We start from the raw sequence: 19,123 nt of genomic DNA, 5'->3' as shown, positions 1-19,123 counted from the left end.
GCCAGGTACCCTGATCCTTATTTTTAAATATATAGACTGAAATAGGGAGGTAGGTAAGATAATGTCACCTTCCCCCCACCCCCACAAAGATATCCATGTCTTAATCCCCGGAAACTGAATTTATGTTACACAGCCTGCAGGAATCAAGACTGCTATCCACTGACTCTGAGATGGGGAGACTATCCTGGATTATCTGAATGGACCCAATGTAATCACAGGGATCCTTATAAGGGAAGCAGGAGTGTCAGTGTCAGAGTGACACAATGTGAAAAAGACCTGAGTCATTGCCAGCTACATCCAAAGAATGTGGGCAACTTCTAGAAGCCAAAAAAAGTAAGAAAATAGATACTCCCTGAGAGCCCCCAAAAAGGAATGCAGCCCTGCAAATACCTTAGTTTTAACCCAGTGAGACCCATTTCAGACTTCTGACATCCAGAATGGTACAAGAATAAATTTGAGTTGTTTTAAATTGTTTTAAATTACCGAGTGTGTGGTAATTTGTTACAGCAACAATAAGGAGCTAATACAAATATTTACAGATAAAATGATATCGTAGTGGTTTTAAATTTTTTTAATGTGTATTTGTTTATTAGAGAGGGGCACCTGGGTGACTCAGTCGGTTAAGCGTTGGACTCTTCGTTTAGGCTGAGGTCATGATCTCACAGCTCATGGGTTTGAGTCCCACATGGGGCTCTGTGCTGACAGTCCAGAGCCTGCTTGGGATTCTGTCTCTCTCACCCTCTCTCTCTGCCCTCCCCTGCTTGGGTGCTCTCTCTGTCTTTCTCTCTCAAAATAAATAAACTTAAAAAAAAAAAAGGTACAGGGAGAGAGAGAACGTGAGCAAGGGTGAGGCAGAGAGAGAGGGAGAGAGAGAATCCCAAACAGACTCCGCATTGTCAGTGCAGAGCCTCACGTGGGGCTCAAACTCACAAACCGTGAGATCATGACCTGAGCCAAAATCAGGAGTCGGACACTCAACCCACTGAGCCACCAACGTGCTCTGATATCGTAGTGGCTTTAAAACATGGCCACAATTTCTCTGACATTCTTCTCATGAGAGGCGGGATCTAGGTCCCCTCTCATTGAGTCTGGACAGGCTTGTGACTGCTTCCATTACAGCAGAGGAGATGCAATATGTGACTTCTTCTGTGGTTAGGTTATAGAGGGTCATGCACCTTCCACCTTGTTCACCAGAAACAGTCATCTTTGAGCCGACAGATTGCCCCAGGAAGGGCCACATGCAGACAGCTTCTGTTGATGGTCCATGCTGACCCTATCTTTCAACAAGCCCAGCCCAGGTGCCAGACAGGTGATGGATGAAGCCATCCTGAAAATGGACCTTCCAGCCCAGAGGTGAGGGTTATTTATTGTTATATAGTCTGTGGCATCATAATTTATATCACATCTGTGTGGCCAGAGTTGTAAAATAGCATCAGTACCTTCTGCTCTATGAGAGAGTAACAACCAGCCCACAGTTTACAGATATATCTATTTTTGCAAGGAGACCTGTGATGAGATCAGCTCTTGGCCACCCACCAACTAGAGAAACAATTTCTTCAGAACGTTCTTGATGAAGTAGCAAACAATTTTCTGAGAAGTGCACCAACTGATGGAGAAGTTGAACTATTTTTGCAGATACTCTGAACCCGTGCATTAACCAAAGGGTGTTGACAACCTCTGGTTTGTGCAACTCACAGCATGACACCAACACTATCATTAAAATCTGCCCCTCCCTTTACCCCCAGTTTCCATCTTCTGATGCCATGGGGCTTTCTATAAAGAGAAGTGATAATGGCTTGAAACTGGGGCCAGCTGCAAGTACCCAAATCTTGTCTTATCTGTGCCAATGCTTGATCTCAGAATCTCCTGCCTGCCCAGCATCATGGAGGCATTTGAGACTCACCATGACCCTTTGCTCCCAGAACTTCTCAATACCATGTCAGTCTATTATCCATTCTGCCCTTTTCAGATGTTACCCTCTCTGGGCGCAGGTAAGACTACATCAAAAATGTCCTGATGACAAAGATCACTCAAGTGATAATAGAGAATTCAACAGGGGTTTTGAACACCCCTGTTCTCTCTTCCAAAAAGGTCCAGGATATCATATTCTACCAAGTAGTTGAGAGAAAGAGAGAGAGCAGAGGAGGTAAGTTCCACTTTACATATAAAATAATTGAAGCCAAATTCACTGAATAACTGTTGGCAAGAGGCACACTCCAGGTCTATTTATTTCCCATTGGTGTAAGTAAGTTTAGAGTCATGTCAGCTCTTCTCAAAAGCCCACTTGTTTTGGTGACATAAGAGATATCCCAGGTTGATCTCTGTTCTATTGTGACATCCCGGGCTAGATGAATTTCCATTCTAAAGAAGGCAGAAAGACAGATAAGACATTTTAAGTTCCCTTAAGAATAAAAACCAAAACAGAGAGATAGAGACAGGGGAAATTTCTAGGAAAAAAGCACATGCCCCATTTGAGTTCCCCAACTTTAAGAAATGCTAGATATTTCTAGTTCCTTCTTTTTTCAATGTTTATTTATTTATTTTTGAGAGAGGGGCGGGGGGGGGGGGGTGGGCAGAGAGACAAGGAACAGAGAATCTAAAGCAGGATCTGAGCTGTCAGCACAGAGCCTGACATGGGGGCTTGAACTCCCCAACTGTGAGATCATGGCCTGAGCTGAAGTCGGATGTTTAACCAACTGAGCCACACAGGTGCTCCTAGTTCCTTCTGACCTTTTGGGGGGTTAGGGTCAGGGATAAGAAGTTGATTTTCTTTGGCTTTCAAATGACTCAGTCTTGGGACGCCTGGTTGGCTCAGGTGGTTAAGCGTCTGACTCTTGATTTCAGCTCAGGTCATGATCTTATGGTTTATAGTTTTGATGGGGGCATCAGGCTCTGCACTGACAGTGAGGAACCTACTTGGAATTCTCTCTCTCCCTTTCTCTGCTCCTGCCCCACTCCCTTTCTCTCTCTCTCTCTCTCTCTCTCTCTCAAAAATCAATAAATAGAGGCACGGGGTGGGGGGGGGCTCAGTCAGTTAAGCATCCAACTTTGGCTCAGTTCATGATCTCACCATTTGTGAGTTCAAGCCCCACCTTGGGCTCTCTGCTGTCAGCACAGAGTCCACTTCAGTTCCTCTGTCCCCCTCTCTCTCTGTCCCTCTCCTGCTCATGGTCTCTCTCTCTCTCTCAAAAATAAATTAAAAATAAAAAAATAGATTTGAAATAAAAACAAGCAAATAAATAAATAAATAAATAATTTGAGTCTCTTGCTATGCCTTGTCCAACAGTTGGTGTTGAGCTGAGGTGCTCTCAAAAGTTTGTAGCTGACTCTCATGAGACCGACAGCCAGTGCTCTAAGCCCAGTGACACGTAAGGGGATTCCTCCTGCTCACTCCTGGTGACAAACTGGGGAAGCCCTGGAGAGAAGAGGTAGATGCATTGGTAGAAGGAGGTAGACTTGGCACCACTGTAGGAGTATCTAGATCTCTGGCCCACCACAAGTACAGAAGAGACCCTCAGGTGTTTTCTGAGCCAGTCCAGGGCCAACATGGAACCAGGAGAAGCTGACCAAGTGCAGGAGAAGAGGGGAAAGGAACTAATAGTAGGAGAGAAAGTGTAGGAGGAGATCCTCATGAGATATTCAAGGAAATTGGATGCCTTGAAGTATAAGAGCTGATTGCTGAGAAAGTGACCGACCCTGAGATGTCAAGTCAGAAAGAGGGATGGAAGGGCCACTGTGGGCTCAGAAATTTCCCTGCTGGCTATATCTATCCTCCTCAATCTTTCTGACTCCTCCGTCCATTTAACTTCCAAACTAAAAGAGACCAGCTGGCCTGTGCCAACCCCAGTGATGCCTGGGCCCATCATGAACCTAGTCCTGAATCTGAGGGGTCTAGAAAGAAAGAGCCAAATCAATCAGTAGATTGAGAAGCAGGGACCTAAGCCAGAAGAATGGCACTTGGAACCCCTCTTTCATGGGTCTAAAACCCATGTCCCACTAACCAAACTCTGGAGCCTTCCCTACTTAAATTTTTGTTTATTTAAATTATTTCATCTTTATTTTTATTTTGAATTATGTTTTCTATTGAATGTTTTCTCTGAGAAGTCACATAGTGCATGGTGACGCAAGGTGATGTTGAATGGTTTTACTAAATCTTCCCTCTAGATATTTGAGCAAATCCATCAACAAACAAGAGTTTTTATTTTTTTTTTATTTTTTTTTTTTATGAAATTTATTGACAAATTGGTTTCCATACAACACCCAGTGCTCATCCCAAAAGGTGCCCTCCTCAATACCCATCACCCACCCTCTCCTCCCTCCCACCCCCCATCAACCCTCAGTTTGTTCTCAGTTTTTAAGTCTCTTATGCTTTGGCTCTCTCCCATTCTAACCTCTTTTTTTTTTTTTTTTCCTTCCCCTCCCCCATGGGTTCCTGTGAAGTTTCTCAGGATCCACATAAGAGTGAAACCATATGGTATCTGTCTTTCTCTGTATGGCTTATTTCACTCAGCATCACACTCTCCAGTTCCATCCACGTTGCTACGAAAGGCCATATTTCATTTTTTCTCATTGAACAAATCCGGAGACTATAGATGCTGGAGAGGATGTGGAGAAACGGGAACCCTTTTGCACTGTTGGTGGGAATGCAAATTGGTGCAGCCGCTCTGGAAAGCAGTGTGGAGGTTCCTCAGAAAATTAAAAATAGACCTACCCTATGACCCAGCAATAGCACTGCTAGGAATTTATCCAAGGGATACAGGAGCGCTGATGCATAGGGCCACGTGTACCCCAATGTTCATAGCAGCACTCTCAACAATAGCCAAATTATGGAAAGAGCCTAAATGTCCATCAACTGATGAATGGATAAAGAAATTGTGGTTTATACAAACAAGAGTTTTTAAATACTCATTTCTCAATAAGTATTTGGTCTTTGCACTATGGTATAACCTTGTGAATAACAAACAGGCTTTTGTTTGTTTAAAAGTAAGCCTTGGACTTCTAGCTATTGTGCTGCTTGTTTTCTTGAACAGCAATAATACTGATTGGGAGGGATGAAAGGGGAAGTTTAAGCAAATTGGAGAAGTGATAAAAGACTGAAAAAATAATAAAACATGCCACTGTAATGACACCTCACCTTACAATGGCGATATCAACCAGAAACAGCCAGAGCTGAAACATGTTATAAATTAAGCCATAAATTATATTCTCTAAAGTAAAATCAGCGCTTGACATGAACAAAAGGGCAAGACATTCTTTCATATGCATCTTTGCATTTTTAAAGAAACCAAGCTTTCTTAAGAATAGTAGCTTACTTCTATTGAATTTAATATGAATTAAGAACTTTCATGCACTGACTCATTTTGTCCTCACAATACCAATGTGATGCTTATTCTGTTCTTGAGCCAAATCATAGATGAGGAAACAGAAGTTCAGGGAGGTTAGGTTAACTTCTCCATGGCTATTAGTTACCCGTGATGGAATGTTCACGTCCCGTGTTCTTAACCATCAGACCCCTATCTCCCAAGGTGTTGTTGCACCTGGAACAAACTTAACCTAACGTCCCCTCTGATTCCAGCTACCCAGGACATCATCCTCTTGGGTGTGCAAAAACAAGATGATTCAAGTCCCTTTACCTGATACTGCATCTTCACTTTGCTAATGCTTCTCAAGCCAAAAGTCAGAGTGCAGGCAGTCTTCCCTGCTTGCCATCTATCTGTCTCCCTTCCCCTACTCAGATACACTCAGGACACAGCAACAAATACATTTTCTATGTAGACTCTAACTGAATAGCGAGAAGACTCCTCTTTCCTAGATGGCACCTCTAATCTCTACAAATATTCCCCTAGGAGTTCTCTCATCCGCATTTAGGGGAGCAGTGCAAGTATAGTAGTCATTGCCCTGGGCAATGATTCTCTCCTGTCCCCTCTCTCCGATATCCTGCTTCAATAGGCTAGAAGGCCGGGGAGAGGAATAGGGATATTCCTGCCATCATCAGGGGATATGACCACAGGAGGGGTGTATACAGCATGGTCTTTTTTGAATGAAACAACAACTTTGTAACAGGATGAATCCCAATCAACACCCAGTTAAATGACACAGAAAATTCCAAGGCAACACATGGCAGTGACACTGCCTAATGCTGGAAAATAAAGGAGAATAATTACTCATAAGATTACAACAGGACTCTATTTTGTATACAGGGAATCTACAACTATTTCTTCAATTTTAGAAAAGATATACACCATTTACATAAGGATTCATATTCTTCATACAAAGAAAATAACAGACATATTACATACCTATGTGTATTGAATTCTATAATTTTGCTTCTAAAAAAAGTTAACGTTTTCCTTTTCCCCATTATCCTTCCTAGCGAGTCTATTAGAATTGAAAATAAATGTCCATCCAGAGCAAGTCTTGGTGGCACTGAATACAAAAGTAACTAGGGACTTGGAGTACAAATGAAGAGTGAGCTCCTGACCAAGTTCTCCTACCTGAAGATATGGTCAAGGCTCTATCCACATCAAGACCTTTACATTTGCTCCCTCTGATTTCCCACAATTTTCATCTCCATGTCCAAAGACTTGTACACAAGTCATTATGACAGTTTATTTCAAATATCCCCAAACAGGGGTGCCTGACTGGCTCAGTTGGTGGAGCATGCAACTCTTGATCTTAGGGTCTTGAGTTTAAGCCCCATGTTGGGTATGGAGCCTATCCCCAAACTTTATTCAAAACAGAACTTGGTGTGCTGGGCGACTCAAGTCAGTTAAGCATCTGACCTTGGCTCAGGTCATGATCTCATGGTTTCGTGGGTTCAAGCCCTCGGTCAGGCTCTGTGCTGGCAGTGCAGAGCTTGCTAGGGATTCTGTCTCTCTCCCTCTCTCTCTCTCTGCTCCTTTCACACTTTCACTGTCTCTGTCTCTCTCAAATAAATAAGTAAATAAATAAACAAAAAAATAGAACTCAAATGTCCATAGGGTGGTGGGTGTATAAACAAATTGTGATACAGTCAGTTCTGCAAGAACATGACATGTACATTCTTAAAAACCACTGCACTCTGCAAAATCATGCAATAAAAACCACAGGGCTTAGGGAAAACAGAGTTGGGGCACAACACTGAAACACTTCATCAGTGACACACAAAAAAGAAGTAAGAATGTAACAAAAATGTTAGCATAGTTTTACACATTTTAATTTTTTTTTCAACGTTTATTTATTTATTTTGGGACAGAGAGAGACAGAGCATGAACGGGGGAGGGGCAGAGAGAGAGGGAGACACAGAATCGGAAACAGGCTCCAGGCTCTGAGCCATCCGCCCAGAGCCTGACGCGGGGCTCGAACTCACGGACCGCGAGATCGTGACCTGGCTGAAGTCGGACGCTTAACCGACTGCGCCACCCAGGCGCCCCTACACATTTTAAATAGTTAACACAAATACAACAAATATGGCACTTTATTTTGAAAAAAGCCTGAAGTTTGCTAACAGAAGTGGGAGTATATTCTCTGAGCATACTGGAATTTAATTAGCAATCAATAACAATCAGGTTACCTGGGTGGCTCAGTCGGTTAAGCATCTGAATGTTGATCTCAGCTCAGGTCTTGATCTTGGGGTCATGAATTCAAGCCCTATGTTGGGCTCCACATTGGGCATGGAGCCTACTTTTAAAAAAATCAATAACAAGATATATAGAAAATGCCAAATATTTGGAAATAAAGAATGCAGTTCTAAATTGTTTATGCACCAAAGATGAAATCACAAGGGAAACAAGAAAACATTTTGAACTAAATGGTAATGAAAACATATTAAAAATTGGCATTGTGAAGCTAAAGCAGAACCAAGAAGAGAATTTATAGCTTTAAATGTTTCCTTGTACAACAAAGAAGGGTGTGAAATAAATTAATAACGCTTCACCTTAAGAAGCTAGGAAAATTTGAGCAGATTAAACCCAAAGTAAGTAGAAGGAAGAAAATAAGACTGGTGGTAAACAATGAACAGAAAACAGACCAAAGAAAAAAGTCAGCAAAGTAAAAAATTGGTCATTTGGAAACATTACTGATAAACCCTTGCTGCTTCTGTACATTTTTCACTGGGCCCCTCACATATGTCCTGTTAGAGACCAGCAGCTCATGCTCCCAGCCTGGGGCCATGTTTGGGCCAGTCCTCCTGCCCATCTCAGGGAGACATAGAATGTCCTTGCAGGACATAGAATGGACAGAGACACAGACAGGTGGGCCCTGCCAGGAGTGCAGGACACAGGGAAGGATCCCTGAGGTGTTTCTGATTGGCCCAGGGCCCACGGGGAATCAAGGAAGAGCTGAGAGGAAGGAAGTCAGCTTCTGTGAACAATTAAAAAAGGTCTAGGGACCTCGAGGGCTGGGGGAATATGCCTAGCTCTGAAAGAGACTGGCTCTGAGATCTCCAGAACAGAAAGAGACATGGAGCAGAGAGAGATGCAATCTCTCAGACTGTTGTGGAATTGTTCCTTTTTTATATACTTCTCCCTCTCACCATTGCTTCCTCCATCTAAGAGACTGGAAAGGTCTGTGCCAACCTCAGCAATGTGTGGATCCAGAAACCCATCAGCTACTGGAATTCAATCCCCAAGGAGTCTGGACCCAGCAAGGAAAGCACTACATATGTGAACAGATTTGGGCACAGGGACCTGAGCCAGGAAACATCAGAAGCTGCTTCCAGACATGGTCTGGCGCTCTGATTATGTTTGTTTTAAATTTATGCGTGCTACATTATGGTTATAATTCCTTTTCAATTTCCAATTTTGTTACTTACTAAATGTTTTGGGAGGTCACCTGGCTCTGTCTTACTGCCCCTCACCTTTCCTCCTTCAGTCACACAGAGGATTTCAGTGGCTGTAATGAGCAGAGTCTAGGTAGAAAATGTAAGAAATTCATCAGACCAGCAATATGTATTGGCTCAGAGTACCCAGTTCTAGGTTCTGAGTTTAGAAAGAATGAAGTTTACCTTCCTTCCTTCCTTCCTTCCTTCCTCCTGTGTCCTTCCCTCCAAATTTCATTAGATGTGAAAGTATCCATATTGGGGAGGCTATGGAGTGACTGACAGGTACACACTGCTGCTACCATTGTGGACCAGTCCTATCATGTTGAAAAGTACTGTTGCCAGGGCACCTGGGTGGCTCAGTTGGTTGAGTGTCTGACTTCGGCTCAGGTCATGATCTCGCAGTTCATAGTTTCTAGCACAGTTTCTGTGCTGACAGCTCAGAGCCTGGAGCCTGCTTTGGATTCTGTGTCTCCCTCTGTCTCTGTACCTCCCCTGCTTACACTTTATCTCTCTCTCAAAAATAAACATTAAAAAAATTAAAAAGAAAAGAAAAGTACTATTGCCATTGGGTACAGTAAGGGTGTGCATAGCCAAAGACCCAGCGCCCCCACTCCCCCATAACTCCCATATGTACTCTCACACACTTATGCCAGGAAACATGGCGGCCATGGTGACATTGGCAAACATAAAAGGAAGCAAATGAAAAACACACTGTGTATCCCCATACACTGAATTATTCCCAAGAGTGAAAGTAAATGTATGATAGCTACACATAGTAGCATGGGTGAATCTCAGGAGCATAAGGTAGAGAGAGAGAAAAAGCTGTGTGTGAATGCATATAATGATTCTACTTATATGAAGTTCAAAAACAGACAAAACTAAAAATACATTGTTTAAGATTCAAATATGCATAGTGAAACCATAAGAAAAGCCAGAATGCAGTATAAACAATGTTTGGGAGAGAGATCACTCAAAGGAAGTGATCTTCCTTCGAAGGGCATAGAAATGCAGAGGGGCCCACGGGATGCCAGGTGCAGTGATGTTGTATTGTGTCTCTTTATTCTCAAGCCATATTTTGTGCTACCCAATATTAAGTAAAAATAATTATAAAATTATCAAAACCAGGTTACAGGAAAGAAAATTTTAAGCATGACCCCATTTTTCATTGTATATGTATGTAATGTGTATGATGATGTATAGGAAAATGACCAGAAAGCTACACATTAAAATGTTCATAGTGTTACAACTGAGGGTATTTTTTTCTTTTCTTTTCTTCAAAATTCTATAAAAAGCACACACCATTTTTGTTAGAAATTAGTTTACACATACAATTTTATAATGAAATGAAATGGTTCACAATGTGTCAAAGCACGGGCCATGAAATTGGTTTATTTGATGTGATGTCAGCTAGGGAGACAGCATGTAGAGGAAAAGACAAAGAGACATCTAAAAATGTGACTGTGGGATCACAGGGGATTTCTGCTTACTTAGTTTTGCTTAACTATTTTCTAAATTTCTCCATATTGTGGCATTTTTAACAATGAATCATGATGAAAGCCTTTGTTTTAAGAGAAAAGTGTCAAAAGCCCATTGCTTGCTTCCATTTGCAGAAGACCCTGTACAGAAGACCCCATAAATCTAGGGGTGCCTGGGTGGCTCAGTCTGTTAGGCATCTGACTCTTGATTTCAGCTCAGGTCATGATCTCATGGTTCATGAGATTGATCCCCATGTCAAGCTCTGCACTGACAGTGTGGAGCTTGCTTGGGATTCTCTCTCCCCCTCTCTCTCTGCCCCTCCCCCGCTCACTCTGTCTCTCAGAATAAATAAATAAACTTCAAAAAAATTAATTAAAAATTTTTCTGATTCCTAGACAATGCTCAACTCATAGTATGCATTCAATAATTATTTACAGAATACATGAATGAGTCAATGAATGAATTAATTTTGAACAAAGAGTGTTAGCTGAACAGGTGGAAGATACAAAACAGAACTCTTAGTCTCTAGTTTTTATTTGCCCCTCCCTCACATAGATGAGAATAAATCAAAAGCCCAAGACGGCTGGGTAGATTGTATGACATTTCATTCCTTGGCTTGCATGAAGTAGATAAAAGAGGATAGAGACTGATCACCTTTGTGGATCCTTGGGAGGCAGAGAGCTTGTAAAACATTGGTGACAAGCAAATGGCAAGCAACTTTCCCAAAATGGAGGTGGAAAGATGGATGGACTTGAGAGTGGTCAGCCACTTTTGTTCTGGGCAAGATTCTACACCTATGCAGTTCTTGGGAAGAAACCCTTTGTTGGCACTTTAAAAAGGAAGTGCTTACTGCAAGTCAGCATGGGTTCAGCTGGGCCAAGTCCAGCTAAATGAACCCCACTGCCTTCTCCAGTAGCAATCAATGAACATCTGAGGAAGAGTGGGCTGAAAAGAGCTGTGGACAGAGGCTCTGATTTTTGGCATTCAACAAAAGTGCCCCAGGACCAGCTGGGGAAACAGTAATTCAGGAAACTAAGGTACAGTGTATCGTGGGCCACACCAGTGTTGTGTGCTCCAGCATGTAAAACAAAAACAACTTTACCAAAAAAAGTAAAACCTTGGAGACTTAATCCTCCCCAAGTCCCCCTCCCCAGTCCAGCTCTTCTCCTTTGAATAGGGAAAGCAGAGTCAGTCAAGCAGGACTGAAGGTCCAAGAGAAGGGTGCACATTGCTTACCAGAGCATAGAAGGCACATGAGTCAGTGTCACCAGTAACTCAGAATGGTGACCCAAACATGGTACAAATCAGCTTCTTCCACCCTCCTGTCCATGTGTGTCCCCCCCATCCCTCCCATCTGATGTTCTGCTAACCAAGGGGGCAAAGGCCACTGTCTGCCACCTGCCCTCTCCTGTGCACACACAGTAGCCCATAGGGAGGAGAGACAGCCACCAGAGGCATCCCTCTAGGTACCTCCACCTCTCTTAACTTACAAGAAATGGGGAGATCAGACCCCCACTAATACTCTTCATATGTCAGGAGAAAGCAGGCAGCTGAAATCCTCTGCATCCACCTAAAGGAGGGAGACTGAAGTCTTTACATATTCCTGTTGAACCCACCCACCTGCTCTCCAGGATATAGCGACTGAAGGCTCTTGGGAATATGAGCCATGCTGGCTTGCTCTGTCATTGCCTGCAGTGCCTATGTGGATGGGACAGTAGTGAAATGAGATGTAAACTGTGGAGAGACAGGACCAAAAGGACCTGGACAATGGACCTCATCTCCAATCACTCACCCTTACTCCCTTACTCTTGTCACCTGCTCTTCCACCTGCCCTCCCCCTCTGTGATGCACAAACCTATCCCACCTTGGGGCTTTGTCCTTGCTGTTCCCTTTCCCCAAGACATGTGGGCTCCTGATTTGTGCAAGTCTCCTTCTCAACAAGCAGGTCTCAGCTGTAATGACACCTCCTCTGAATAAGCTCCTAGCCAGGCTTACCAAGCAACCACCACTCAGACCCTGGCTCTCTCTATGACCTCACTCTGCTTTATTCTCTTCCTCACTTGTAAGTCCATCTCCTACTACTTTCTTTGTCTGACTTCCTCCCACGGACATCCCCCAACACACCAGTATTTAATTAAGGACCTGAAGAGCAGGCTTCACCAGGCTCCCTGGGGAGGAGCAGGAAAGAAGGATAGTTTCTACCCCAAAGCCCTCGTCTCTGGTCTTCCCCTACCCCACCCACAAGATGTAAGCCAAATGTGAAACCTGAGGTCATTGTCTGCCTCTACTTCTCTTTGAATAAGTTGACTCAGTTCTCATATTTAGATATGTCATCACATGTCATAATTCCAAAGAAACAAAACTTACATGCAATCTCAGATTTTTCTATCTCATGACTTCCTGACCAGCAACCTTTTATAAAGGACAGTCGGAGCCCAAATTTCAAAGAGTCAGAGAACCCAGGAGTCTTCGGCCCCATCTTGCTTCTGCAGCTGGTGAGCCACCAGAAGGATGAGGGGCAGCCTGGCTATGCTGGCTTTTCTCCTCCTCATTGTCGCCGCCCTCCACTCTGAGGCTGATGAAGGTGAGGCCTGTTACCCTCATTCCTCTAACAGACAGCACAGTGGTTGGAGGGCAGGGAGCTGTGGGGAGAAGACAGAGATGGTCCAGAATAGGCTGCCTACGGGTCCCTGAAAAACAGACAGCATCTTTACCAAGGGTATCTCCCCATTCCTGGTTGGACACTTCTGCTTCCTCTGGGGAGAGGAAAACCTGCCTCTGAATTCAGCCTCCCTGACCCTTGGGTACCCAGCAGAGAGAAGCTGATCCAGCACCTTCCAAGCTACCTGCTTTGCCCCCTCCTGTAGGGAGTCCACGCATCAGCATAGGCTGGGAGAGAGGAAGCTGGAAAGAATCAACCTGTCTTCATAGCATAGATGGGGTTTTACAACATGTTGATCAGTTGCCAACATTTAAAAATTGGAAGCACTTAAAAATCTATATTTCCCATTTCTTTTGCAAATATGAAAGACCCACCAGACATGAGCCCAAGTTTCCACAAGCTAACCTTACACTGAAACTGAGATGGTGGGTGCTGTCCCTTTAGACAGGGGATGAGCTCCCAGGTCTTGGGAGTCCCCATTGCCGGAGTCATATCGACCTGCTGTCAGCCTGGCCTGTGGGGGCATTTGAGCCCCATATCAGCCTTCCCCCTCTCCCTTTAAGATTTGTCTAGTTCTGTTCACAGCATAGAGCTACCCCTCGCATGAAGTAAGCTCTTAATAAATATCTGTGGGATACTCTAAGTCAGCAGGTGACTGAAAAAGGCAGGGTTAGGGGCAGCTGGGTGGCTCAGTTGGTTAAATGTCGACTTTGGCTCAGGTCATGCTCTCATGGTCTGTGAGTTTGAGCCCCATGTCGGGCTCTGTGCTGACAGCTCAGAGCCTGGAGCCTGCTTCGGAGTCTGTGTCCCCCATTCATGCTCTGTTTCTCTCTGTCTCTCAAAAATAAATGTTAAAAAAAATTTTTTTTAAGGCAGGGCTAGACCCCAGGTGTCCTATCCCCCAGTTCACTGGTCTTTCCACCCTAAACTGGAATGGTTGCCTCCCTGCAGAGGGCTGGCCACAGAAGGGCCCTGAGGGGACATTTCCCAGGAAACTGCTCTCCAGAGCTGAATTTCAACCAGAATCAGAGATGGAAATACACTTAGTCCTAGGACTCTGTTTTGGCTTCCCTACTAGTCCAAGGCATGATGGCCAGTTTTCCAGGAATTTTGACTTCAGCTAGCTATAGAGCTCCTTAATGCTTTCCCCTAAATCCAGTTCTCATTGCTACGGTGATGGACAGAGGCACACACCATCTCTCCTCCCAGGGAGTCTCAGTCTGGAAGCTCTGCACTGGTCAGTCTGTGACCTTCTGTGACCTTCTCTGCCTCATTCAGGCCTCCTGAGCCTCAGATTCTTGATCTGTTATGCAAGGGTAATAAGGCCTTTATTGTAACAATCACCACTATATATCAATACAAAGTGCTTGCCCCATCGATATTTGCTATTTTAAGGATACACATTCAGAAAGGGTGAGCCCTGTTTGGAGTCACACAGCTTTCAGGAACAGAAACAAGGACAAGTGTAGCTTTCCTGCTTTGTAGCCAAGGCTCTGCTCCTCATAACATTGCAAACCTCTCCCTTCTATCATTCTCCGAGGCCCATGAAGGAGGACCCTCTCGGAGGGAGGGGACCAGTCCTGCCCTGTTGTGCCCCACCCTGGGCATCCACTAGCAATTTCATATGGCAACTCCTTCCCAGTATTTCTTAGGAAGTTATGTTTTTCCAAATCCCAAGCCCCAAGAAAACTCAGTTGAGAAATTGGGAAAATGGGGGAAAGTATTATAATTCTCCTGCATGAATTAAAGCTTAACAATCAACATAGAAGTGTTAACTGATTTAACGGAATCTACTGACATCTAGAGCAAGAATGGGAAATGCGACAAACAGAATTCAAAATTAAGATCAGCATTTTGGGAAACCCGGACAGGAGCCTGTAGGGTAGAAGCAGTCAGGACCCAACAGGCTGAAGTCATAGCCACCTCACAAGTATGCGTTCATGGCCCTGTCTGCTGCTATGTGAATGCTAATGCATTTGCATACCAAATATACTTAGGGCAAATCATATAACTGTGGTTTTAAAAAAAAAATTTGAAAGCAAAATAAGCCCTTCAATGGGCAAATTTCAACTGTGATTCTTGCTATAGGATGTGAATATATTGTTATTTGAACAATAATGTTGACATTATCTGGCGTTTGGCAGACAATTGCTGTAGGCTCTAGTTCTTTACAAATGCTTTGGCAGGAGAAATACAAAGAAAAAATATGTAAACGTTGTGGAATCCTGGGACATGAAACCAGAAATGTTTGCTAATTCGTATGCAAACTCTAAATTATCTAAAGTAATATCACTTTGGAAAAACCAGTCAGTACAGACAAGAAATGCCCATTGTTTAAAACGGAAACAAACTTGTATGAAAAATTATAGACACGACCACCCAGCTTGAAGATGCATTTGGACATACTTTGAACAATTTGGCCAACAGCAATACAAAATGGAAAAAAGTGTTTCTACGTTTGCAATATTTGTTACAAAACAAAGATAAAGACTACAAATAGGACCATTAATGATTTCTGTTTTTTAAAATTTCATCTTTGAATGATAACTTTTAAATATTAAAAAAAAATTTTTTTAATGTTTATTTCTGAGAGGGGGGAGGGAGGGACAAAGAGAGAAGGAGACACAGAATCCAAAGCAGTCTCCATGCTCTGAGCTGTCAGCACGGAGCCCAATGTGGGACTCGAACTCATGAAAGTGAGTCCATGGCCTGAGCCAAAGTCAGATGCTTAAACAACTGAGCCACCCAGGTGCCCACCCCCTTTTAAATACCTTAAATATTAAAAAGCAGTAGTGTTTTTTTTCAATTTTTAAATAATTTTTCATGACATTTATTTTGTGTTAATATTCTTTTTTCATATTTTCAATTATCGATTATATCTGCTAGAGGACATTTGACATGTTATTGAATGTATAATTTTATCATAACATTTAGAGACACCATTTATTACTTTACATTTAATTTTTTTTGTTTTTTTAGAGAAAAGCTCTGAAATTTTCAGTACAACCTGATCACAGAAAAGTGATTCATTGTTTAGTATATGGTCATGTATTATTTAAAAACATGAAAATGAAGTGTTATGGAAAATATACAGTGCATCTAAAATGAATACAATGTTTTATTATCAATTAAGTCTCAATTAAAAAAAATTGACTAATTTACGATTTAAGAATTCCCAGGAATTCTGATTTCTTATTCCCAAATCCTGAAGACTGTCAGAAATTGGAAACACTTTGCGCAGCCTGGGTGGCCGTTAAGTGTCCGACTTTGGCTCAGGTCAAGATCCTACCGTTTGTGAGTTGGAGCCCCAGATCAGGCTGTCTGCTGTCAGCACAGAGCTGGCTTCAGATCCTCTGTCTCCCTCTCTCTGCCCCTCCTCCACTGCGTGCTCTCTCTCTCTCTCTCCCCCTCCCTCCTCTCTCAAAAATAAACATTTTTTTAAAAAGAAAGAAAGAAATTGGAAATGCTTTGACCAGAGTCATCCCAACCCTAGGAGAGAGTCTGAGAGAAGAGGTCAGGAGGGACAGGAAGTAGGGAAGGAAGTAGGGAGGGAAGAGAGGTTTTTGAGGAAGATAAATTTGTTTTTAAGTAGTATCTATGTCCAACATGGGACTCAAATTCACGATGCTGAGATCAAGGGTCACACGCCCTACCAACCAAGCAAGCCAGGTGGCCCTACAGAAGGATAATTTAACAGGGGGGAAGAGGAAGAGAGGCCAAGGAGAGGACATACTCTAGTCCCCCACTCCCGCCCCTCTACCAGGTGCTCTAGTCTGGTCTCTTCCTCTGATGCTCTGGGCAATAGAGATACAGATCTAAGCTGCCTTGTGGAGAAGCTTCCAGCATCACATGGCCCTCTACCTTGCAGAACCAGTTCAATTAAAGCCCATTGCGTGCTGTTTCAAATACACCTTGCGGAAAATCCCTATCCGGTTTGTGGCAGATTATTCTAGAACCCATAAACAGTGCTCCAGCCCAGGGATCATGTAAGTTCTGCCACCCCGAGGGTGGAAGGGGGTGCAAATGTGAGAACCAGCAGGGCCTGGGAGAGGGAAGCAGACGGGCAGGACTCTCTAGGAAGTGGTGGGAAGCACCAGAAGCAGCTGCTGAACAGCAGCCTGAGAACTTTCCAGCCTGAGGTGGTCATCCCAGGGGGGTGGTGGGAGCTAGTTCCGGGGCCTAGAGAGGGTTTGAGAAAGAAGAGGAAAGAAGGAAAGCAGGGCTACGGGAGGGGTCTTCACTGACTCCCTGGGGAGCACGGGGGGTGGGGGGAGGGTCTCTCTCTCTCTCTCTCTCTCTCTCTGCGAGAGGCGGCATCCAGCAGAGAAAGGGGTGGGGAAGCTCATGCTGGGAGGAGAATGGGCTCCTCTCGGCCTGCTGACTCAGTTTCTCCTCTTTCTCCATCTTATTCCACAGTTTCCATACCCGAAGGGGGCGACAGATCTGCGCCAACCCCAGCGATGCCTGGGTGCAGGAGTACATCAGCAACCTAGACAACAGCAACGGGGCCAACATGGCCTAGAGAGCTTGAGAGGATGCACAGAGCCCCCTTCTTCCCTCCCGACTCTCCCAGCCAGATGGTCCCTGGGAGTTGTCCTGGCCCAAACTGAAGCTCTTTCTTGCTGTTCTCTCTGATGAATCCCCCTGTTTCCTGAAGCTTCTCTTTGACACCACCCTCTGGGACCTGATGACACCGTGGCCCCCAGAGAGCATCTGTCTTCCCTTTGCAGGCAGCCAGCTGTTGAAATAAAAGTGTGCAACAGAAAAGAAGCCTGGTGGTTCGAACTGGTTCTCTCGCAGACAGCTGGTTATTTCTTTTATTTTACAGACACTTCTATGGTATTTACTATGTATCAGGTGCTGTTCTAGATTCTCTGGGACTAATTTTTTTTTTTTTTAGTTTAATGTTGTTTTTTTTTTTTTTTGAAAGAGAGAGAAAGACAGAGCGCAAGCAGGGGAGGGGTAGGGAGAGAGAGAGAGAGACACAGAATCTGCAGCAGGCTCCAGGCTCTAAGCTGTCAACACAGAGCCGGGCATGGGGCTTGAACACGTTAACTGAGAGATCAAGACCTGAGCTGAAGTTGGCTACTTAACTGACTGAGTCACCCAGGTGCCCCCAAGACTAATTTAAACAGCAGGATGATGGGGACAGAGTTAGAATCAGAAGCACGAAAAACAAGGGAACTCTAGTTCAGGGCTTTACATAACAGGAAGAGCATGAAAATACAAACGGTTTGTTTTTGTGTAAATAGTTGAGGTGCACACCTAACACACCTCGTCATTCCCACCATCCATGCCGGGGGCTGCAGCTCACCTTTCCTTCAGAGCTCTTCCCCACACCTCTGCCATTTAAGTATTTACTTCTCTCACCACCCCTGCAGACCTAGTTTAAATAGCAACCCGTTCTCCTCCACTCCCAAAGCCACTCACCCCAAACCCTGAGGTCCTGCAATCTCTTCATTTGCTCTATTGGCCCTTACCCCTGCCTGGTGTGGCAGAGCTCTGTGTGGTACAAGGAGGAAAAGGGAGGTAGGTGGGAGGTACTCAGCTCTGCTCTTGGGGATGCCAAGGCTAATGCCAGCCTGGCCACACTACACTGGACACAGATCAGAGAAGGGGCTCAGGGATGCTGCTGTAGTCCAGGTCATGCCCCCCCAAACTCAGGTCTTGGAGAAGACATACCATGGCTTTCTGCCTCAATCCTAAGCTCCTATGGAAGAAGGATACTGTTTGACACCATAGGTCAGAGATCTCTGTACATCCGTGAGTTTAGTGGTATAGGATGTGGGGGGCCCCTATTCTGTCAGGTAGGAAATTAACAGTCTATCTTAGGTGTCCTCACATTCTCTTTTCAAGGCCCATTTCCTCACTTTACTTCTTCTCGCTCTTCCAAATTCCAACCCTTAGAGCCCTAATGCACCTGGGCTTCCTCTCACTCAATTCCCATCTGGAAACCAGTTCTCTGCACCTCTACTCACACTAAAATGTGATCAAAGCTTTGAGGGAGATCAAATCCCAAAGCCAAAGGGACAAGAATCAGTGAGGAGGTGAGGAGGGCTTGAGGTCTCTGGGAAGGATGGGAAAGAGTGCATGGGTAAAGGGACAGTGACGCTCTGTTGCAGGAGGACCACACCAGTCAAATAGGCTGTAGATGGAGCAGTGGAAACACAAAGACCTGGGACTCA

The 19,123-nt window shown here is 44.2% G+C and overlaps 1 protein-coding gene across 1 annotated transcript; it reads left to right on the top strand.

The window, feature by feature from the left end:
* Positions 1-12,387: 12,387 nt before the first annotated feature.
* Positions 12,388-17,690, top strand: LOC125151796 (C-C motif chemokine 4-like). Its single transcript, XM_047833260.1, has 3 exons — positions 12,388-12,860; positions 16,807-16,924; positions 17,355-17,690. Exons 1-3 carry the CDS (start codon positions 12,788-12,790, stop codon positions 17,458-17,460), a joined length of 297 nt encoding a protein of 98 aa, XP_047689216.1. The 5' UTR covers positions 12,388-12,787; the 3' UTR covers positions 17,461-17,690.
* Positions 17,691-19,123: the final 1,433 nt, after the last annotated feature.

Source organism: Prionailurus viverrinus, chromosome E1, assembly GCF_022837055.1.
Source record: "Prionailurus viverrinus isolate Anna chromosome E1, UM_Priviv_1.0, whole genome shotgun sequence".
Lineage (NCBI taxonomy): Eukaryota > Metazoa > Chordata > Mammalia > Carnivora > Felidae > Prionailurus > Prionailurus viverrinus.
The sequence above is the reverse complement of the archived record's forward strand: the minus strand, read 5'-3'. Positions and strand labels throughout refer to the sequence as shown.